The 24,058-nt window shown below is 41.5% G+C and overlaps 1 protein-coding gene across 1 annotated transcript in view; it reads left to right on the forward strand.

Moving 5' to 3' along the window:
• CAP2 (cyclase associated actin cytoskeleton regulatory protein 2) overlaps positions 1 to 22,863 on the forward strand; it is a 42,696-nt gene extending 19,833 nt beyond the window's left edge. Inside the window, exons 4-13 of the mRNA XM_028737687.2 lie at positions 2,158 to 2,235; positions 6,945 to 7,088; positions 7,322 to 7,407; positions 8,727 to 8,832; positions 16,066 to 16,261; positions 16,880 to 17,052; positions 18,109 to 18,232; positions 18,692 to 18,774; positions 19,834 to 19,974; positions 20,735 to 22,863. Coding sequence (XP_028593520.1) covers positions 2,158 to 2,235; positions 6,945 to 7,088; positions 7,322 to 7,407; positions 8,727 to 8,832; positions 16,066 to 16,261; positions 16,880 to 17,052; positions 18,109 to 18,232; positions 18,692 to 18,774; positions 19,834 to 19,974; positions 20,735 to 20,818 — 1,215 coding nt within the window. The 3' untranslated portion in view covers positions 20,819 to 22,863. The remainder of the gene's footprint in view (positions 1 to 2,157; positions 2,236 to 6,944; positions 7,089 to 7,321; positions 7,408 to 8,726; positions 8,833 to 16,065; positions 16,262 to 16,879; positions 17,053 to 18,108; positions 18,233 to 18,691; positions 18,775 to 19,833; positions 19,975 to 20,734) is intronic.
• Positions 22,864 to 24,058: the final 1,195 nt, after the last annotated feature.

The raw sequence follows: 24,058 nt of genomic DNA on the forward strand, positions 1-24,058 counted from the left end.
CTTCACTGCGTTAATGCTAGAGTATCAGCACAAATAGAAGTAAGCAAGTGCTACATGTGGACTAATTTTTGGAGGCTTTTGCAAGAATGCTGTGTATATGTTTTTGTTAAGAAAGACAAATATCTATGAGAAATGTCTGCTGCTGTGCCATGAGCATAAGAAGAACACTAGTATTCAGAAGCATACTGCCTCCATCTGTGGATGCAGAGCATAGCCATCAGAGTTCAAAGCCACTGAAAGCCTTATTTATCCTCAATGAATTTGTCTAATGAACCATCCAAGTTGGTGGCCATCACTGCTGCCGGAGCAAATTCCATAGTTTAACTATGCAGTGTGTAAATAAGTCCTTTCTTTTGCCTGTTCTAAATCTTCCAACATTCAGCTTCATTGAATGTCCCTTCGATCATAGAATTGTAGAGTTGGAAGGGATCCTGAGGATCATCTAGTCCAACCCCTTCCAATGCAGAAATACGCAGCTGTCCCATACGGGGCTTGAACCTACAACCTTGGCATTACCACGCTCTAACCAACTGGGCTATTCACACAGTTGAAACGCAATTCACTGTATGTGGTCTGCTTACCTCCATTGTAAGGCCAGTTCTTAGGCATAATCGCGGCTGGCTTTGATGATTTACCGTGACTGCTGTTTTCATAAACAATTATATAAATAGCAAGATCAATGCAATTGTTTATTGTTTTTACAAAGAGTAAAATCAATAAAAATCCACAGTTCTAAATTAGTAACGAAGCTGCTAATGTGTCGGAGAACATTGTCACAATTGATCTTGCTTCACTGTTGCTGCCATTATTTGGCAACTTCGTGATCCATCAGCAAAGCACTCTGCTCACACGTGTGCCCATGTTGATCTGGCTGCATCCAAAGGCTGAACGCATTGCTAACAGTTGAGTCAGGGCATGATGTCATTATCCCAGAAGAGAAAGGACTTTGTATCTGCACTTTTGTGAGGAGCATTTTCTGGTGTTTGAAAGTAACCATTAGAGAGTGCAGTTTCCATTGTAGGGCCGTATACAATGAGGGGGGAAATAATGATGCAGGAGGTCTTTTGAAAGCCCACAAAAGAACATAATGTGAAGCAAAATGTTGTGATTGAGAAGAAAAATGGCTAATTCTTGGGGCTTGGTGTTGTTCAAGTGATGCTTCAATGGACCACATTGAATATTCTAAGGCCGATGTTGTGGAACTACAATGACTGCTAGTTCTAGCAAGCATGATGGGAGTTTTTGTCCATGGCCAATGGCCAGGGTTGATGGGAGTTTTTGTTCAGTGACTCCTGGAGGCCCAATGGTTTCCCCTATCTGCTCTAAGGGAATGGTTTTTAAATTTCTATGTTTTACAGTCTCCTATGATAGTCTCCATGTTAAGAGCAAATAATTCCTGCTCTAGGTACAAAATAGGATAGAACAAAAAACCTTGCCCCTTGAGACTGTGTGGGAAATAATAGCAGTGTCCTTATTTACACACCTTGTTTTCTGTCGCTTGAGTGGCATCAGATGAGCCTGCATAATATAGAGTAACCCACTGTGATCGCTACTGAAGCCTACGGGGTTGTCAGGTGGAATTTGCAGTGTAAATGCATCACCACATATACCGGCATGTGCCACAACAGAAGGTAAAATATAGTCTCCAAAATGCCTCTTTCCCTTTTCTGCATTCTGTCCATTATTACTCCATGTTTCCTTAATTGCGAATGCAGCATGACCCAGGAAGCCGAGAACTGGGATGGTACAGATGGCATGGAAGAAGCCATCATTCTCTGAAACATAGTTCTGCTATTTCAGACGGGCCTACTCATTACAGTCACCTGGTACTCCCGAAATGTTAAATCTGCACCTCCATCCATTGTGAGGCTCATACTAGCCTGCCTTACATGCTGCTGTAAGACTGACTAATCTATGTGAAGAGCTGCAAATAAAATTATAAAAATGAACAATGTGAAATTAGAGTAAAATAATAATAAATAATAATAATACCATAATATGGATTTAGATAACTGGAATTAACAGATCAATGTGGATTTGGATAGCTTTATTTTTGAAGCCATTAATGTCCTAAAAATAATAATAATCAGAAGTGAAAGTGTTTAGTGTTTACATATTTTAAATGCTCGTAACTCGGTTTGTCGCCCTTTTTTCCAGGCAGAAATGATCCGTGCAGCTTTCCAAGCACAGAGGGCATATCTACTGTTGACCTCGCAGTATCAAGAACCTCAGGAGGTAAGAGAGATGTGGGAGAGGTGGCTTTTTTTAGTTGGATGGCACTGAATAAATGCCTTGTTGACCTTTCCAAACTTTTCTGAGCCAATGAAGTCACTTCTGATCATTCACACCAATCATTTATGAGTGCTGTGCATGTCATGGGCATGTGACCTGTTTGTAATTAACACAAAATAGGCAAACCACGCCTGGGCTCCTTTAGGAGGAAAGTCAGGACAGTAATGGAATAATTGAAAAGGAAAAAAGAAAACTTGCCACAAATAACCAGAATGTGTTTGCTTTGACATATCCTGAACTCAAGGACATAGAGCAAAGGTTGTTAGGGGTCTTATACAAATATATCAGTATAGTTGTCAACTGTAGCGTTCATATGGTAGCCCTAGCTTCCTACAGTATTACCATTGCTATTTTTCCAGAGAAAGAGGTGCTGGAACTCACCATGAACACCTCCCTTGTTCTCTTTTTATGGCAATGGTGCCCACCTGAGAGGTGCCAGCTCTGAGTTCCAGCGAGTTTTGGCTGGAAAAAAAGCCCTGGGTATTACAATAACCTGATGTGCACAGAATGGTCCAGAAGAGAGAAGAAAAGAGGCTCCCTATAACTTTGTTTGCAATGTCATCTGTGTTTGCCTCTGCTTATAACCTAAAACTATGCAGTCAGTGTGAAATCCAAACAGGAAAGCCAACCACTAGTTTACTAGAACTCACAGAGCAGAGAAAAGCGAATGAAGGTGACAGCATCTCAGTGCTGCAGAAAAGCGAGTAATTGTGTCATTCTGCTGTCTAGACGGTTTGCTTTAGTAATGTAAAGCTGTGAATGAGCTGGCTAGCTGTGATCACAGCATAGTAGCTTTGCAGATATTCAGAAACAGCATTGTAGAGACTGAGGGGATTTGCCAAGTTCCTGCCGGGTTGGACACAGGGACGTCTTATTTTAAAAGAGGAAATACTGGTGGGGGGATGTCTGTCCTCTGCTTTAAGAAGCAAGTGAACTCAGGAACAAAATGGAAAGGGTGTTGCTGAAACTTCTTTATACTATGATCAACGCAAAAGGGCAAGCAAAAAATATGGTATCTGGGATTTCCCCCACTTATTTCATTGGGTCACAAATTTTAGGGATTTCTTCAGTATCTGTACCTAGCAAATCACAACCAAGTGCCCCTCCAGTGCAGTTTAGATTTGCTTTCAGCAGTTAAGTTTACATTTTATTCCTTCTTGAAGCACTTTTCTTTCTGTATATGCAAAAATAGCAAGAGCGGAGAAGATCATTCCAGCTGGCATGCCAATCCTACATCAACTACAATAAATTACTTAGCAGGGTGAATGTTATGTTACTTTTTATGGTCATGTTCTATATTTGTATGTGAAGTGGAAATGATCACATGACAAAAGCACCCTCTGATATTAGAGCTTATGTATACCAGCTAGTGGCTGTTGCCTGCAGAATCACCTTTTAGAAAGCCGTGATTGTTTCTGAAACTCATTTCAGTTATTTGGAATTCATTTCTGATTTCTTCATATCAAATATTAAAATGCCAAAGTACTGTAAGCTGTACTTTAAAGTCAGGAAGCATTTGGGAGCTTTTCTTACTAATTAAGATAATGCGAGATTACTGCTAGAATCCAGACTCCTCTACAAGTTAAAGCATTTTGTAACATAGTTGTACATGGGGGGATTCCAGGTTTGCCACTGATTCCAGTTTTCTTAAAATCTGTCAATGCAGCTGTTTTAATTCTGACCCTTGAAACTTACCTTTGGGACCCAAAATATTATTTTTCGAAACAGTAGTATAAATATGTACAATATGTTGAGAATAATACCATGAAGCTGCACCCAAACATGTTTTCCCTCCCCACCACTGCAGAATCTGATATTTCATATATAGGAGTGCTGTGCCAGTTTCAAGTGGCAAGCAGTCAGAACTCTGGTTCAAGTTGCCTAATTGGATTCAAAGCAGATTAATGTTATATTCATCACAGCACATATTATAAAAATGTAGCTTGAGAAATGTTACTGCATACCCAACTTCCCTTTTACTGTTTTCTATTTCACTAACCTAGGACGTGGGTGGCGCTGTGGGTTAAACCTCAGAGCCTAGGACTTGCCAATCAGAAGGTCGGCGGTTTGAATCCCCGCGACGGGGTGAGCTCCCGTTGCTCGGTCCCTGTTCCTGCCAACCCAGCAGTTCGAAAGCATGTCAAAGTGCAAGTAGATAAATAGGTACTGCTCCGGTGGGAAGGTAAACGGCGTTTCCGTGCGCTGCTCTGGCTCGCCAGAAGCGGCTTAGTCATGCTGGCCACATGACCTGGAAGCTGTACGCTGGCTCCCTCGGCCAATAAAGCAAGATGAGCGCCGCAACCCCAGAGTCGGCCATGACTGGACCTAATGGTCAGGGGTCCCTTTACCTTTACCTATTGCACTAACCCTAATAGAGCATTGGTAGCTTGAAAACTGGTCAGATGTAATAAGTTTATAAGAAGGGTAACCTATGTGAAGCCTCTTGGATGTTGTGGACTGCCACTCTCATAATCCCAAGCCAGCATGGTCTACCCTAGAGTAGAAGAAGAAGAACGTAAGGGTTGAGGGAGCCCCCTTCCTCCTGCCTCCCCAATTACAGTATTGTGGCTTCCAATAATCCTATACAAGTCTGTTGAATTGTGATATATAGACTATAGAGCATTATAAGCAACCTCTGATCAATTCCTATTATCATATTATTTTAAAAAACTCAAATGCAAATCCTAAAACTAGCTTCTAGAAGTATCTGCACAGAGAGAAGTTGGCTCCTTGCCAAGCAGCGCAACTACAGATAGTGAGATTAGTAACAGATGCTGCTGAAAATACAAATGGTGTTTTAAAAACCCTTCATTTAAAAACGTGTTGTTCATAGCTGTCAATAGCCCAGCTGGTCTGATGCTGAAATTCTGTAGATGGACATACCTGTCATTAATACACAGATTCTATATTCAAAACTCAGGATTCTCAATACACAACAAACCTAAATCACAATGAAGTGTGTTTGTTGTGTTCATAGTCCATAGAAGTGGCACACTGCAAAAAAAAGGGGGGGAATCAGAACAAATTCTCCTACTTTAAACTATATGTTATGAATTATTATTATTGTTGTTGTTATTATTAATTACCTGCCCTTCACCCAAAGGGTGAGTTACAAAAGCATAATATTAAAAACAATTAAAAAAATTAAAATCACCAAAATAAGGTAGGTCCCAATATATACTTACCTCAAGCCAGGGTAAAGAGCAGCATTTGCCAGGAGATCATATAACCGTAGAGTTGTAAGGGACCATGAGGGTCATCTAGTCAAACCCCCTCAACGCAGGAATCTTTTGTCCAACATGGGGCCCAAACCCACAACCCTGAGTCCCATGCTCTACTGACTGAGCTATCCAGGAATCCTGTATAATGAAGGCTTCAGGTGCAGGGAGTTCCATGGTTTAAAGTCTGCCATGTAAAGGTAAAGGGACCCCTGACCATTAGGTCCAGTCGTGACTGACTCTGGGGTTGCGGCGCTCATCTCGCTTTATTGGCCGAGGGAGCCGGCGTACAACTTCCAGGTCATGTGGCCAGCATGACTAAGCTGCTTCTGGCGAACCAGAGCAGTGCATGGAAATGCCGTTTACCTTCCAGCTGGAGCGGTACCTATTTATCTACTTGCACTTTGAGGTGCTTTCGAACTGCTAGGTGGGCAGGAGCAGGGACCGAGCAACGGGAGCTCACCCCGTCGCGGGGATTCGAACCGCCAACCTTCTGATCGGCAAGCCCTAGGCTCTGTGGTTTAACCCACAGCGCCACCCGCGTCCCCAAAGTCTGCCATAGACTTATGCAATCAGCCATGTGATTGGAAATAAATCTCAGTAAAAAAAATATGATCCAGATTTGGTCTGTGTGATTCAGGATGAAAACTTCACACTCAACAATGTTTAAGTGCAAGGTTATTTTCTGCTATGGAATTTCCTCTGATATTTATTCTGTGTCCTGACCCTCACTGCTAGACACTCCCTACTCCAGGTTTGTCCAAGGCTTCAGTGCTCAAATCTGAGTGAAACATAAGGCAAACTAAACAAAACAAGTTTCAACAGGTACACAAGAGGCAAGAATACATGGTTAAGCACTAGCTAAACTGTTGACCCAGCAAATGACACCTTGCCTGCACCTTCCTTTTGAAGTAAGGGGTGGCACCACTATTTGCACAGCGAGTGTCCTGCACCCTAGGACTGGACCTTCCTTTGAACAGGCTGGCTACACAAGGCTCGTTTGCATAGCTGCTGTCACCATCACGTTCTTGGAGATGGGGGTGGCGTCAGAGCTGGGTTAGCACCAGACTTGTTCTCCTTTGTCTCCCCCAAAGTGGAAGACTCCTCAGTGCCAAGAGGTAGCACCATGGCTGGAAACATTGGACTGGGGTTGTCTGGATGCTCCTCCATGAATTTGAAGCAAGCCTAAGTGCAGCAGCAATGGCACTTAAATCTTTATTAGAAAGCAGCAGAACAGCTGGAGCCAAGAAGTGCCTGAGAAATTGCCAAGCAACAGGCAATAGTGGAACCTCTGAACCCAGAGACCGTTCGCCAGTGACCCACCTTGTCAACTTGGGCTGGCTGTACAACTTTCTGACTCCTCCTCTCTGCAGGTCCAATGTGCTCCTGTTCTGTCAGCAGTAATAACACTACTATTTCTTTTTAATATTGCAGAGTGAAGTGACCATGCTTTTAAAACCAATATCAGAAAAGATCCAAGAAATTCAGACATTCAGGGAGAGAAACCGAGGAAGTAAAATGTTTAATCATCTGTCAGCAGTCAGTGAAAGCATTCCAGCTCTTGGGTGGATAACTGTGGTGAGTTTTGAATTTTATGTTTTTCTTTTTTAAAAAAATAAAATCCTTATTTTTGCCCAGCTAATGTCAAATTCAAGTTGCGTCTTCTCCCCCTCCCTATGTTTCAGAATCTTCATGGTTACATTCTAAAATGCAGGGAAGTTTTGCCTTTTGATTTTACATCCTCTCACTCTTTGTCTTTCTCTTTCTCCACTCTTTCATCATTTACATGATGGTCCTCTGCCTTTCCTTAGTCTCCTAAGCCAGGGCCTTATGTCAAGGAGATGAATGATGCTGCTACCTTTTATACAAACAGGGTATTAAAAGACTACAAGCATAGGTAAGTTACTAAAAAAAATTTTTTGCTACATTTCTCTGGTGATATTTCAGAACCAGTTTTATCAAGCCCTAAAGAATATCATATTGTTTTGTATCTACTACAAAAATTATTTGAGAAATATGTGTTGTCTCCCAAAATCACAGATTGGGTTTTGGCAGACTTAACTAGATTTGTCCATCCTGGAAGGGGAGGGGTGGGATTTCGTTTTTGTATCTTTTTTCTTTTCTTTTTGCTAATTGTTAATATACTGGAAATTAATAAAACTATATTTATAAGAAAGAAAGAAAGAAAGAAAGAAAGAAAGAAAGAAAGAAAGAAAGAAAGATGTGTTGTGTACAATATAACCAATATTGTGTTCTAAATTTAGCAATGCAATAACTTCAGATAGAGCCACTTTAAAATTTGTATTTATTCACATCATTTCACAAATGTCAATTCTGCTCTAAGGAGCTGTAAAAGAGCAGAACAGTGCATAACGAGCAAGCTGCTACCTAAGGCAGGCTTCCTCAATCTCGGCCCTCCAGATGTTTTAACACTACAGTTCCCAGCATTCCTGACCACTGTTCCTGCTAGCTAGGGATCATGGAAGTTGTAGGCCAAAGATATCCGGAGGGTCGAGGGTGAGGAAGCCTGACCTAAGGTGTATTACAAGAATGCAGGAAGTGCTCAGAGAGATGCTTATATAGTAATGCTGTATTCTTTTACTGTCCTAACTCAGCTGAAGATTTCATAGCCTCTAGGCCTTTTTTCAATGGCTGGACCCTCCTTTGGTCCTAGCTATGCTGGCAGATCCCTTACGCTCTAGCTATGTTACATTGGTATATTCACCCAGCACAAAAGCCGAAGGAGAAAAAGCCAATGACAAGGATTCATGCATGATGATGGGGACGTGTTCCAAGCAGATGCTGCAGTCTCTGCTTTAACTAGTAATGCTACATGTGCCTGTGAAACTAATGCAGCCACATTCCAGCCAGGAAGAGTGAGGAGGCTGGAGGAAAAATAAATATGCCAGTTCCACAACTAGTGTATTTTCCTTCCCTTGTCAGGAATATGTATGGGGAACAGGCTCGCTCAACCTGCCTCCCAAACTCTCCCTTCACCACTGTTGAAGAACTGATGGTAGGGGACTGGTGGCTGTTGAGCTTTCCACAGCTGCAGCGAGGAGACATCTGATGGTGGACCTCCTTTTCTGCTGGAATACCTCCTTCCTTGCAGCATCTGCAATATTCTGTTGGGCCTGTGATCCCAGGGATCGAAGGGTTGCCCTCCCCCCAAAAAAATGTTTAATGCATGCACAAGTATTTTCCATTATGTTACAGTGATTTGCGCCATGTTGATTGGGTGAAGTCATTCTTGAATATCTGGGCAGAACTTCAAGCATACATCAAAGAATATCACACCACTGGGCTCACATGGAGTAAAACTGTAAGTGCTTCATTTCTTAGAATTTCCTTCCTAGGCAAGAAAAGTCAAGTAATACTTATTCTCTCTTACCCTGGATTCAGTGTTCCCTCTGATCCTTGGAAATGGATAATTGAGGATATTACATTACAGAAATTTACTGTGAGGAAAAAGAAGCTCCGAGTGAATGTACCATTACTTGCCCTCTCTCTTAAATGGGTAATGTAAGACCTGATAATGCTGGCAGCTGAATTCAGGAATCTGTGTCAACCCTAAGCTCAGTGATAAAGACCACATTCATGTCACACTTGTTAAAGTCAAGGGCTCTCTACATGCTGCTGTAGAATGCAGACATGTTTAATGAAATAGAAAGTTTGCATTGAAGGACAGACGACGCGATTATTGTCGCATGCAGTTTGGCCCCTGAGGCATAAGACAGTTCAGACAAATCTCGGTTGTTGAACGTAATCTGTTCTGGAAGCCCGTTCAGCTTCCGAAATGTTTGACAACCAAGGTGTGGCTTCCAATTGGTTGCACTCAAGCGGAAGCTGAAAACTGGAGCATTTACTTACATTCGGGAGCCAAAAAGTTCCAAAACGGAGGCATTTGGGAGCTGAGGTTTGACTGTAATGGCTGGCAAGGAGTAATGGCCGCGTATCTGACTTCCTGGCAGTGGAGTCACTTACTGGGAGGGGTGAAGGCAAGGGGATGTTAGTGCTGAGTAATCACACCAGTGAGAGCAGCAGATTGGCTCCACCAGTGTTCCTGCACAGCTCTGACATCGCTGCCCCCTCAGCTCTCCACCTCCCCCGTAAGTGACTCTGCTTCCAGATCAGGTGTGGGGCAGTTCCTGGCATAAGACATCCAGATGTAAGCAAAGTGACTGAGTGTGGTAGGTTGAAAACATTTCAAGAGTTAATTTTCAGGAACTTGGTTAGTTCTATGTGGCCTCATCCAGATCCTTTGCTTTCTTCTTGTCTTCTGCGTGGTGTCTAATTGTGGTGTGTATTTAGCATTTAGCAAGAAGCAGGTTCACCATCTAGAGCTGTAAGAAATGCCAGGTGTTTTAGTTCAGTGCAATTTACTCATCATCATAACTTGCCTTCTAAATGAAAGATGCCAAGACTTACAGCTTTTTAGCCATATCAGCTCACCACTAACAGGCAAAAAATTGTAATGAAAGAACTCTTTTAGAAAATGGGAAGGAAATGTATCTCAATAATTATATTTATTTTAGTAGGGTAACTCCACAATTATGAGAAAGTCAGCATGTGAAAACAGCACTATATTCGTCCCTCCTGTGCTATAGAAACTGTCATGGGTGGTAGAGTTAATCACCAGACCAAAAATTGGCTCGCTAAACTAAATAGTGTGGCTAAATGTAACCCACACTGATGTACAGACAGCATGGCAAATCCACAACAGGTGATAAATGGCACTAATCTTTTTTTTCTTTTTAGATGGCTTCAGACAAACAGATAAACAGCCAAAGTGGATTAGATTTTTCTATAGAGGCAGCAATCATCAGCTGTTTCACCTTGTAACTAGCATATCATTGGGCAGCAGGAATGCTGGCAGACAGGTGGTCTAAATGTTGTAGTTAGCAGGGACAACGCTAGTATACATTTACAGAGGAAACACCTTAACAAAAGATTTATGTCTCCTCGTCATAGTCCACCTGTTCCTCTAGGCTGTTACATGATATTTTGAGCTTCACAATCCTCATCTTTGTCTGTGTGTGTACGTGTGAAGAGGACAATATGGAGCTCTGTAATCATATTAAGCATGTAACTAGGATTATAAGAGTTTGTAGTGCTTGTAGCTTTTTATTAGGAGAATGAAAATTTCCCCTTTGAGACTCCCAGTAATTGGTTTCCTGGAGGGGGGTGGATTTTCAATTCATTTATGTCATTGCTCACACCACCTGTCCCCCTCGTTCACAACTCAAATGTCTGTAGGCTGATTAGGCACACATCCACAAAATTAACTTAACTATCGTTAGCATATGAAACATAATAGTGAAATTTTACTTGTGCTTGCCAGAGTTATGTTTTAAAGTTCAAATGCTCCATTTTTGTTCAGACTGTCTTTTAAAAGATAAATATTAATGGGAAAGAATAAGGTGTTGTTATATGTATTATTGAATAGCAGCAGCAATGTACAGTTTTCTGCTAGGCGGTAGGTCTTTGATACCTTGTTTTACAGAAGGAAACTGAATCTCACAGTCAGTGTTAGCTGACTTGGCCACCCAGAATTACTCCATGCCTAACCTGGGATCTGAACTTGAGCTGAAGTCCAGTTATTATCTACTGGACCACAGACTGATTGGTTGAAAGGTGGAGACATGAATATAGGCATAAGGAACTTTTTTACAATTGAGTGATGTAAACAGTTGTGGTATATGGACTCTTCTTTCTAACACCTATATCCCATTTCTGAGCTTGGTTCTTCAAATGCCACTGACTGAAGATGAAAATTAGGAGGTCAAACAACTGATGAGCAAAGAAAGTAAATGTGCATTTTACTTCAACTACCAGGGGGAGTCAATAGCAGTAGAAATATGTATGCAGGAGCCACCCCAAATTTTCTGTGTCCAGGGCAGCTGTCTTCCAGCTTTATCTGGTACACGGGCTGAGGCCCTACCTGCCCACAGACTGTCTCGCCAGAGTGGTGCATGCTCTAGTTATCTCCTGCTTGAACTACTCCAATGTGCTCTACGTGGGGCTACCTTTGAAGGTGACCCAGAAACTGCATCTAATCCAGAATGCAGCAGCTAGACAGGTGACTGGGAATGGCTGCCGAGACCATATAACACCGGTCCTGAAAGACCTACATTGGCTCCCAGTACGTTTCCGAGCACAATTCAAAGTGTTGGTGCTGACCTTTAAATCCCTAAACAGCCTCAGCCCAGTATACCTGAAGGAGCGTCTGCACCCCTATCGTTCTGCCCGGACACTGAAGTCCAGCACCTTCTGGTGGTTTCCTCACTGCATGAAATGAGGTTACAGGGAACCAGGCAGAGGGCCTTCTCGGTAGTGGCACCCTCCCTGTGGAACGCCCTCCCATCATCAGATGTCAAGGAAATAAACAACTATCTGACTTTTAGACATCTGAAGGCAGCCCTGTTTAGGGAAGTTTTTAATGTTTAATGTTCTGTTGTGCTTTTAATTCTGTTGGGAGCCACCCAGAGTGGCTGGGAAAACCCAGCCAGATGGGCAGGGTATAAATAAGAAATTGTTGTTGTTGTTACTATTATTATTATTATTATTTATTGCTAGATCTTGATCTCAAAGGAGTTGACAAGGACAGGCCATAGTTTGGTGGTAATAATAATAATAATTTTGTTATTTATACCCCGCCCTCCCCAGCCAAGGCCGGGCTCAGGGCGGCTAACAAGCAATAATAAAAACAAGTTGAATGATTACAACTTAAAAACAAAATTAAAATACAGCATTAAAATATTGAAACATCAGAATATTAAAATGTAGCCTCATCGCAGGAGGAGAAAGGAAAAGAAAAAAGAAAGAGAGGGAGGGAATCAAATTGGCTCCAAGCCAAAGGCCAGGCGGAACAACTCTGTCTTACAGGCCCTGCGGAAAGAAATCAGATCCTGCAGGGCCCTGGTCTCGTGAGGTAGAGCCAGAGTTCAAAAGGCCCTGGCTCTGGTTGAAGCCAATCTAACTTCCTTAGGACCCAGGACCACTAGCGTGTTGCTATTTATGGACCTTGAGGCTCTCTGTGGGGCGGTCCCGTAAGTACAAGGGTCCTAGGCCGTGAAGGGCTTTAAAGGTAAAAAGCATCAACCCCGTTTGAAACTCAGGAGACCCACTGCCAGTTTGTGTTGTTGGCATCCGTCCATCTTGGGAGACAAAGGAGGAGTGTGCCTTTGGGGGTGAAGTCAAACCGTTGGACAGTTACAGCACCTGCTGTGGCCGTAGAGTTCTGCCAGTTTGTGTAGACCAGTATTTCCCAAACTTGGGTCTCCAGTTGTTTTTGAACTACAGTTCCCATCATCTCTGCCAGCTAGGGAAGATGGGTGTTGTAGTCCAAAAACAGCTGGAGACCCAAGTTTGGGAAACAATGGTGTAGACCATACTAAATGAGCCAGTGGTCTGACTTGGCATAAGGCAGCTTCCTATGTTTGTCTAAGTTCAATAAAAGCCATTGCAGGGCCTCTGATCAACATCTCCCCTGTCCCCAACACACACTTACCTTGGCCTCCATTGTGTGGAGTCTAAAGCACCTGCCAGTGGAATGACACCAGTGTGGTTTCCTGTATCTGCACAAAACCCAGGTGGTGTCTGTCCAAGTGTGGGCACTCACAACTCCCACTTGCCAGAGGGCAAGGTAAATATGTGTAGTCATCATTGATCAGAGTTCCTGCAGGGATATCTCTCCCCCATGTTATGTTGATCTCCAGTGGAAGGAGATGGAAGTTGAGGAGCAAAACCATAATCCTTAGAAAGCTTCATTTTGTATCTCCTGCAAACGTTAGGAACTTGGCCAACTTCATTCCCAGGGCAGGAGCTGGTAGCTCCCACACCCTCATCAACACAGGATTCATTACCAATTGCAGTAAGGCTAATCTAGTATCTTTTCTACATAAATATTCCTCAGAAAACTAATGATACACTTGACATTAAAATACAATGTGCTTCCCTTCAAAAGCAAGTCTTTTTTGCATGCGTTTATAATCCGTAATCCTGATTCCCTTTATGTTTTTTGGAATTACTTTCAAACAATTCCACGGTTGGCAACAAATGGATCTTATTTGCGAGTGAGAGCAACCCCCAACAGATACTTTGGCAGAAATACTTTCGTATGTTACTTGACCAAACTATATGCTATAAGGGGCCGCAATGAGAGAGCAGCTGTTGCTAAGGAAGGCAGCTGACATAAACCTAGAAGACAGACGTCGTGACCATTTGTGCTAGTTAAATAGCTGTTTAAATGCCTTTTTATAAGGATACATTGTTATTAACATCTGCTCACACTTAATCTAAAGAATGGTTTGGAACAGCAAGCACCTGCTGGATTAAGAGAAGGGTGGACTTTTGAGAAACTGTAACACATCTTTCTTGTACAAGGTCCTAAACTGAAGTCTGTGAATTCGCAGTCCTGCAGCTCCCTCATGCAGGCAGTGCTCAGATAGACGAGATTTTGTGAGGAAACGGATGGGCTGGGACAGTTACTAAGCCCCAGCATGAGCCACTGTGGCCAAAGAGGTTACTTGGGCATAACTGCTCCTTCAGAGACAGTGCTCCTTCCAGAACCAGGAGGTAGAGAGGGAGGGCTGAGGCAGTGATAAGGTCAGCATAAAGCAAACACACTAGTTTGTCTCTATTGGTGTATTTGCACTGCGCCAGCCTCCCTGCTTCCTTGCTCCTCCTGGTAAGCAGCAGCGATGCAACTGGCTGAAGGTGACTGAGCACTGCCACCTCACTCAGCCATCTGCTGCTGCCATTACCCCATTGCTGGGAGGACAAAAAGTAGATGGGCTGGTTTTCAAAGCAGAGAAGAAAGAGCAAACCTGGATATGAAAGAGTTTTTAAGTCCCTCATTGCCTCACCTTCCAGGTCTTCTGTTTTAGACTAGCCTCCACAAATGGGCCCAGACTGCACATGTGGGGTGGTGGTTTGAAAGCACCCACGTCAAAGCTCCCTATATAGAGGAAGCCCACAATTTGCACAGGCTTTACTTATGTAAGCGCAACCGTATACAGGCAGGATAAATAAGTAAATGGAGAGCCAGGGAAACCCACCATTCCCTGCTCTCCATTTATTTATTTCCTGAGCACCCAGCAGATTTTCCTTGCTTGACAGACTTTGGGAAGGCGGCACAAGGACTCTGGAACACTGCCAGAGGCCCCTCACTGCCTTCCCAAAGCGGGGTGATCAAGGCACTAGGCTTCGGGAAGGAGGTACGCGTACCCCTGGAACTGAATCCTTGCATAAGTGGCAGGCCTACTGTATAGCAATTTAACATACTGGGAAGATGTGATAGCTCAGGAGTCATTTTGAGCATGAATTTTGATGCTGTATGGACCAGATTTGCATAGGATTTTGTCAATCTCTGTGAGTGTGGCTCCTCAACAGGACCCATGCTAATGGAGGTAACTTACAACTATTTCACTGGCAGGCAAAAGCCAACACACAGTAAAAGGAACAACAGTCATACCTTGAACCCCCAATGCCTTGGTACTTGGACGTTTTGGCTCCCGAACGCCGCAAACCCGAAAGTGAGTGTTCCGGTTTGTGAACGTTCTTTGGAACCCAAATGTCAAACGGGGCTTCCACGACTTCCGATTGGCTGCAGGAGCTTCCTGCAGCCAATCGGAAGCCGTGCTTTGGTTTTCGAACATTTTGGAAGTCGAACAGATTCTGTTTGACTTCCAAGGTATAACTGTACAAGAAAAATACAAGAGAAAAAGCACACAAAATTAACAGGAGGTGCTCTGAGTTACATTGCTGATTAACAGCCTGGTGGTGTTGGTTTAAACTCCACAGACTTCAGTGATACATACTTTTAAATAAGAATTCGTAGGGTTGTACCTAACTTTTTGTATTCTAATATTACATTACATCTTGTCAGTCCTTGGGATGGTATAATAAGTGACCACTATTATCAGGTTGATTTTTTTTTACCACTAATCTTTCTTTCCATAATATTTGGTGTAAGTTCACATATCCTTCATGGTTTAGCTGAAAGTGCATGTCCTGGAACAAGCTTTCGAAGATTAATAGAAAATTCCACATCAGAGTTGTTAATTGTAAAGACGACTAATCAGTTTAGGAATATGAATAATACAATTTGGTTCCCTGGAATAATCTTTTTTATTCATTTATGTATTGTATATTATTTTATGTAATACAGGTTGTAGCTTATCTTTATGTTTATTTTTTCCTGAAACTATTTTGTGATGGCCAATGGTTTTTCCTGAAACTATTTTGTGATGGCCAACTATTTTGTGAAGGCCAAAGGAGACAGAATTCCAAAATTTCATAAATCTAAACAGTTGTTTTTTTTTACAGGCATCCAAACCTATTATTTGTTTTCTAACTGTGACCACCTTGAACCTTTAATATAATCACTGGATTCTAGGTTGTTGTTGTTTTTTAATCATGCAGTCCACAATGAAATTATGGGATCAGTGCATATTCCATCATACCAAAAGTATAGTGCAGAAGCGTTTCTTGTGATTTGTGGCACCATTTGTTTATATAGTTCCAGACGCCTTTTTTAAAATTTTCCTCTTAGGGTCCAATCGCATCAGCAGCATCTGGGCTGTCTACTCTAGCAAGCAACCAGGGTCCTCCTCCACCTCCACCTCCTCCTCCGCCGCCACCACCAGGACCTCCTCCTGTCTTTGATACAGAAAATGCAAAAGATGATGCAACTGCAACCCGCTCAGCCTTATTTGCCCAGCTGAACCAGGGAGAAACAATTACCAAAGGTGCCAAGAAAATAATACATTTGAAATTAGATAGTCATTATCTTTTTGTTCCTTCAAGAAACAAAACACCAAGCAAGCTTTCATTAACTGCCATGCGTCTTTATCTAGGGCATAGAGCCACTGGTCAAGGAAGCGCAAAATGACATCCTGATTGCTTTCAGGACCCTGTGTACACAAAAGTACATCATTTAGAAACCTGATGCCTCTCTTGTAACATTAATTTGCTGTCAGTTGATTCCGGAGTCTCTTTTGATGTTGCACGCCTTTGCATTTTGAGAAAGATTAAGTGTTGTGCTCTTAATCAGCTCTCAGTTGGTGGAGCACGAGGCTCTCCATTTCCGGGTTGTGGGTCCGAGCCCCACATTGGGCAAAGGTTTCCTGCATTGAGGGGGCTGGGCTATATGACTTGTGGTCCCTTCCAACTCTGCGACTCCATGAATAGAATCAGGCATAATGCTTTTCTGCAGGCAAAGTTGCGTTAAAATACAAGTGCCTGCTGATTTATCAAACACAACACAATAGCAAAAGTTGGGCCACCATATCAACCAATCTGATGAAGGCGATGCTTTTAGGTGTACGAAGCTGCTATTTTTGTACAGCTGCTTGTGGTTTTCTTAGGGCTTCGCCATGTCTCTGACGACCTGAAGACTCATAAGAATCCCAGTCTTCGGGCTCAGGGGACACCGATTCGATCTCCTACAAAAAGCCATGCACCAAATCTGACTACTCCCAAGCCTCCCCAGCAGAGCCACTGTCCTGTGTTGGAACTGGAAGGAAAGAAATGGAGAGTGGTAAGTTCAGCTCACCTATAAATGACCTTTACTAGAGTAAACTGACCTGGTTTACTGAACTTTCTCTGGAGTAAACAGTGTGCAAAAGGTGTACAGTCGTACCTTCGACTTCCAAAACGTTCAGAAACCAAAGTGTGGCTTCTGATTGGCTACACGAAGCTCCTGCAGCCAATCAGAAGCTGTGGAAGCCCCGTCGGCTGTTCGGGTTCCAAAGAAGGTTCGCAAACCGAAACACTCCCGGGTTTGCGGCGTTGGGGAGCCAAAACATCCGAGTACGAAGGCGTTCGGGATTCAAGGTACGACTGTAGTAACATACTGTATGAAACAGCACATTCAAGCATCTCAATGTTTCCCTTTAAGTAAATGCCATAAGATGTTGGTGTAACTGTGCTCTGCATGAAATAGCATACTGCCATATTTCCACAAATGTAAGTAAATTGCAAGGAGGTGGAGCCCCACTTAAGAACATGACCTGGAATGATTGGTGCATGACGGTGAAAATAATTATGCAGTCTTTGGGAAGAATCCTCAGAATTGCTTATTTGCAAATATTGTTAGAAAGTTGGGTATGATATTAACAAATTTGCAGAACAAATATTGCTTCCAATCTAAAAGTCAAACAAAGGCTGCACTTTCAGTGCCGTTCCCTTGATGATGGGCATGTTTGACGTCTTATCACTGCAGGTAGTTTTTTCTTCTAAAATGTGCTTATTTAAATTTCACCCAAAATGTTTGGAAACTTCACCCAAAATTGGATTAATTTCATTTGTTAAAATCTCAAATAATTAAACTTTGAAATCATTTTAGATAACTTCGTCTAGCCCAAAGAAATACACAAATTACTGATACCATGTATTCCTGTGTTGATTCTCAAAACACTCCTGTGGGACTTGCAGCTTGGTGGAAAAGCAGGTGATACACCAAAAGAATGTAGCTGCAGGTTAGATTCTCACCCACTTTTTGTGAGATAATAGTGATTGGGAGAAAAGTGCAAATGCTACTATCTGTTAAAGCTAATCTGTGGTTTGTTCCTTCTTTTCTTTCTTTTTAATGCAGGAATACCAAGAAGACAAGAATGACCTTTTAATTTCTGACACTGAACTCAAGCAAGTAGCTTACATTTTCAAGTGCAACAAATCTACATTACAGATGAAAGGAAAAATTAATTCCATTACAGTTGGTACGTGTGCTTATTTCTAGAGTGAAGACTAAGGCTGTAATCCTATGCACATATACCTGGAATAAGCCCTGTTGAATATAGTGAGACTTACTTGGAGCGGGGGGGGGGGGATATGCATAGGATTGTAATGAATGTCCTGCAAAGCTTTTATAGGTGATAGCACTTTAGGACACAATTGTTACTCCTTTTGAAATCTGTGGGGATAAGAATGTGAATAAAATTAGCTAGATTCAACTCTGAGTTTATTCCAATGTTAGTAATACTCATCCATTAAAATTAATGGACATGATTAACATAAGTCTGTTAATTTAAGTGGATCTACTCTGTGTAAATCTTAATTAGCTACAACCCACAAACATTTGCAAGTTGTAGCAGTTAAATGCTTTCTCATATGTTCAACAACAGATAGCACTGAATTCATTTTGTGACCTTTTTATCCCCCCCTCCTCTTCTTTCCAGACAATTGCAAAAAGTTTGGCCTTGTGTTTGACAACGTTGTGGGTATTGTTGAAGTGATCAATTCCAAGGATATTCAGATACAGGTAAACATCCATTCATAACACTAATACAGGGAACAAGAAAGATAGATTCTCCTACTCCACCTGCTGAGGTTCCACTGATCATCAGCTTCCACCAACAGCTCCTCTTTGTATTTTTAAAAAACATGCATGTTAGATGCAAAGATGCATTTAGCACCGTGTCTAGTTGGGCCTTTAAGTTATATCTCACTGTTGCTTTCATGCTCTACTTGTGAGCTTCAGCAACATTTACACTATATTTATAACATGGTGTGACTATTAATTCTTTCCATTTTATATATGCACCTAGAAATGTGCTCTTTGTGACCTCAGGCAACCTTTGCTCTTTTATATAGAGAAGGAAGGAGGGAGGGGACAAATATCACCAGGCATTGCTCTTGACAAGCAGTGACTCAGCCCATCAATCTGTGGTGTTCTTTACATCTGTTAAACTTTCAGTAAGAGCTGGCTAATAGCCATCTGCTTAGTTCCCTGCACCTGCCTTCAAAGAAACATGCTTATTCTATGGAATATCCTGCTTAGGGAGGTCCTCTGATCCACTTTCTCCTCTCCTTTAGGGGGCATGCAAAGGTCATTCTGTGCACAGGTGAGATGGAGAGGAGATAGGTTGTTGATGGATGACAATATTTTACAATCTAGGTATCTGAAGAACTGCCTGCAAACCTCCTTGATTGTTTAGGTTTTCCTCGGATGGATCTTGCTCCTCTTAGCTGATTGCCTGGCACCTATTCTGATGATATTTTCAATGCCAGGAAAAAAAAAATTTGCCAGAGAGCTGCATGTCACCTGATTCTGCTTCAATGGAAGGCCTGTTGAAATTAAAGTGGGTAACGTGAGAGCAATGCTTGGCGAATTTTTTATGCAACCATTCACAGTTGTTTATAACACGATGGCAACGGACTATGGGGGCTGACTTGTGTATTGAATTACCATTGAAATTTTGCTGGTTTTAATTAAGCTCTGCCTGGCCTGGTGTTAAAAAAAACCACACTTCTCTGTTGGTGTAAACATCTTTTTCTTTACTGTTTTGATTTGTTATAAAGTCCTTTGATTGTTCTGCAGGTAATAGGGAAAGTGCCAACCATTTCAATTAACAAGACTGAAGGCTGTCATATATACCTCAGTGAGGAATCATTAGATTGTGAGATTGTGAGTGCTAAGTCATCTGAAATGAACATCCTTATCCCAAAGGATGGTGATTATGTAAGTGTAATTTTTTAAAACTTTCTGATACAAATTTCTTAAATACACACCGAATTGTATACTGACAGCAAGTTGCTTTGAGGAAAACAGTTTTTTGGATTAAAGTAAATCGTTTCTGGAATATATACAGTATAATTAATATATACTCATTCTCTTTCTCTTTTTGTTCTGGTGTGGTGTTCTGTGTATAGTGTTAAGGTTTAGACTTATTATAAGTTATTGTTAAGTTTAAGTTGAGTCTGCTGCAACTGAATTTCTTTTGGACAGCACCAATCCTGAATGTATTGGATTTGTGAACATTATGCTCATTTGCCTTCAGTAGCAGTAAAGCTCTGCTGGATGAAATATTAATTGCCCCTGGTCTATTTTTTGGGAATCCTGCAACATGTTTAAGTTTTAACTCTGCTAACTATATATTGGAGTCTGCTCTGGATCAATATTGGGTAGAATTTCAATGACAGCATTTTCTTACTTTTTGGCATTTATGCTATCCTAACCTTATGTTCTAACCCTACACATAAAAGATTGGGATGGTTGTCATCAAATTACAAGAGGAGAAATCACAAATCTGCTAGTGAGCAACAAAAAATGAAAAAATGCCACACTTGTTTTCTCCCCTGAATGTAATCAAGAAGGTCCTTTATAGCATGACTGACTTCTAAAAGCCTCCTCAGTCATGTGCCACTAACAGTGAGGGCATCAGTTTTCATAACAGCCACTTGTTTGACCAACTGACGTTGTCAATCTTGTGTCCATATAGAAAGAATTTCCTGTTCCTGAACAGTTCAAGACATCGTGGGATGGATCCAAGTTGGTCACTGATCCTACAGAGATTGTGGGTTAACTTCCTAGGGCCGGACAGAAACCAATGACCACAATCTCCAAAGAAATTCATCTTAGAACAGCAGCATGAAGAAGTAGCACTGGTTTGTAATGAGTGATAAGCCTTCCAGCAGCTACTTTGTGTTCTGGAAAGCATACGCTGTATTACATAGTATTTTTCCTCCACAGAGACTATCTCTGTGGAGGAAAAAAGTATAGTGATGTACACAACTATGTTTGAGGGAGGCATGAGCGTTCATTTTGCCATGACACACTTTGAAACCACTGCACAGCCCCTGTTCACTTTTTGTAGGCATCCTGATATTCTCAACATGTCCACAATTTGACTTTGTTTGCAAATAGGTCATACACAATGTCATGTGAATGTATAAATATTTTTTAAATTAACTATTCAGGTTACTGGCTATTTCACTGCATACAGGAAGCCAAATGTCTGCATGATACACTTTTGTCATGTTTCAGTGCATTCCTTTTTTAATGTTTTGACTGGTTAAAAAAAACCGTAGGAGGTTAAGATGTTCATTTTAGATTTCAGTTCATTCATGTATCACCTAATAAACCTGGAGCCCAAAAAGTCTGTAGTTCTTATATGTCTTTGTGCTTCTGAAAGTTGAAAAGGTAGAACTCTCAGCAATACAGCTGCTAATGGAAAAGAAAAGCTAGATTTTTTCAATTTCTTATTTCCCTTAACCATCTATTTTTAACAAGGAGAGTTTGCTGTTATCTTTGTTTCTGTTCAATTTTGTTGACGTTAGCTCAGAGATAATTTATAGAAAAAGTTATTTTAAACTTAAGTAAATCTGCATTCTACTGAGTGTCCCCACCCCCCACTTCTCCCCTGTCCATTATAACATTTCCTTGTTTGTGGGCTTTACTGTTTACTTGGGTCAAACAGTATTTAACAACCTAATCTCGAAAAAAAATTGATAACATAAAGGGTCTTAGCTGAATGTTAAGCATCGTTTCTCCGGGATCTCGCAAATGCTAATTATTCCTATGTCTGGAAGGAACGAGAAGACAATAAAAAGCAGTGTCTTCTGGGGTAAGGCCAAAGCTTACTACTTGCCACCCTACCAAACATTAATGAAGACATGGTAAAAAGTTATATAATGGTATCAGACTTAAGTCACAATCTGAGACAGACCCACTGAAATCAATATACTTGCTATTACATTGTAACGTTAGTGCACTGATTTCAATAGGTGCACTCTGAGTTAGATACTGCCCTGTTTTCCATTCAAGGAATAGGGTTTTGCTTCAGAAATGCTAAGAGCTATTCCACACTTGGATGTTATATGTCTCTTGCTGTTTTGTATGTAGTACCCCCCTCTGCCTGCATACATCCACTCTATCATTGTGAAGGCTGTGTTGCTGAATAGCACCAATTTTATTATACATCCTGGCCGCCATCTGTGAGAGTGCCAGCTTTTGCAATAAAATACACTTCCAGACCACTGTCTGGAGATTAGAGTGGCTCCTAATAATACAGAAGTTGGTTATCCTAGTTATATATCTTATTTTGTGTATTGGGCAAGGGTGTATTTCTGTTTCTATTTCCATTTGTAAGGTATGCATGCATTTATTCAAAAATGTACGTTAAGAAAAGCCATAGACTATTTCTGAATAAATTTTGAACTCAGACTAAAAGGATTGTATTTTGGGAGATGGGCTTGACTTACACGGTCCATATTTTAAATTTGTAACACTAATGTGATGTGCAGTACATGTTGTATGATTTCAATACATTTTGATTTTGATTACTTATACTACTTTGTAACAGTGAAATAATGGTAATATGCTTGCAAAGCTAGATCAGGATATAAATCGTGCCTACTGCACCTTACAAGATATGTAACTCCTTCATTTTTAAATTATATTTGACTGTAGTACTGTATAGATACTACAACAAATAGTGCTCACAGAATAAGATTTTGCTATCTGATGTTTGATCTGTATGTATAATGTTGTTGTGGGTTTAGTACATGTCATTTTTCAATAGTAAACCTGACATGGCTAAAAATAAAATGGTAACTTGTTTAAATATAATGCATTGTAGAGGTTTTTTTATTAAAAAATTGCCTTTCATGTTCAAAAATTATGGGAGATTTGTGTATATAATAAGATGCATTTAACTCACAAGCATTTACATCTGGAACTGAAAAAGAAATCAGTCTTCTTAACAACAGATGAGCTGCACTGGGGTGAGTGTCCCAATGTTGCAAAGCCACAACTGAAAAGATCCTAAGCAGAGTATGAGCCGAGAGTCAGCAAACGGAGAGGCTGGGAGGAAGACATTACACAAAGAATCTGCCCTTGCCCATCTGATTATTTAGTGATTTATTTACTTATATGTTGCCAATGTGTGTGGCACAAAGCACCATACTACAAACCCCACTCCCCCACCAAAGGAGCTTGCCAATAGGAATTTTGGCAGATCAGGATGTACAAGAGGGTAAGGAAGGGAAAAGAAAGTTAAAAGATATATGTATCCAATGCATCTTCAAATTTTCTCAAATTACATAATGAATGATGAGCACGTGATTTAAGCGGATTTAAGAATTGAGAACCTTGAGGACACACGCACTATCCAGGGAAACAGTACCTATTTATCTACTTGCACTGGTGTGCTTTCGAACTGCTAGGTTGGCAAGAGCTGCCACAGACCAACGGGAGCTCAACTGTTGTGGGGATTCAAACCGCTGACCTTCCGATTGGCAAGCCCAAGAGCAGGGGTCAGCAACCTAAGGCCCATGGGCTGGAAGCAGCCCATGGAGGTCGTTTACTGGCCCACGAGCCGCCCCTGAATCGAGTTGCCCGCTCGCACACTGAGCTAAACTGGCGCAGCGTGGTGCAGGGACTCACTTCCATAGCGCTGAACATCACATCTGCACACGCGCAGATGCAGAATGATCCGGCCCAGGCAAGATAAACCTTGCCGACCCCTGCCCAAGAGGCTCAGTGGCTTTCACCACCTTCAGCAAATACTCAATAAGAAAAGGCTTTAAAGAACATATGCTTGGGGAAATTATGTGTTTAAATGTGAATCAACTTGTGTTCTCACTTTGCAATTAAAAGCAGAATCTACAAATATGACTGTGAAAATAAAGCAAAAAAGCAAATACAGTATACCTGACTTTTACTTTTTTGAGATACTTTGTTGAGATACTGACTCTGCATAGCCACTAGGTGGCAGAATAAGCACTAGAATGTAAACGATTTCCAAACACTCCTCAGAAAAAAT

The sequence above is a fragment of the Podarcis muralis genome, chromosome 8 (assembly GCF_964188315.1).
Source record: "Podarcis muralis chromosome 8, rPodMur119.hap1.1, whole genome shotgun sequence".
Lineage (NCBI taxonomy): Eukaryota > Metazoa > Chordata > Lepidosauria > Squamata > Lacertidae > Podarcis > Podarcis muralis.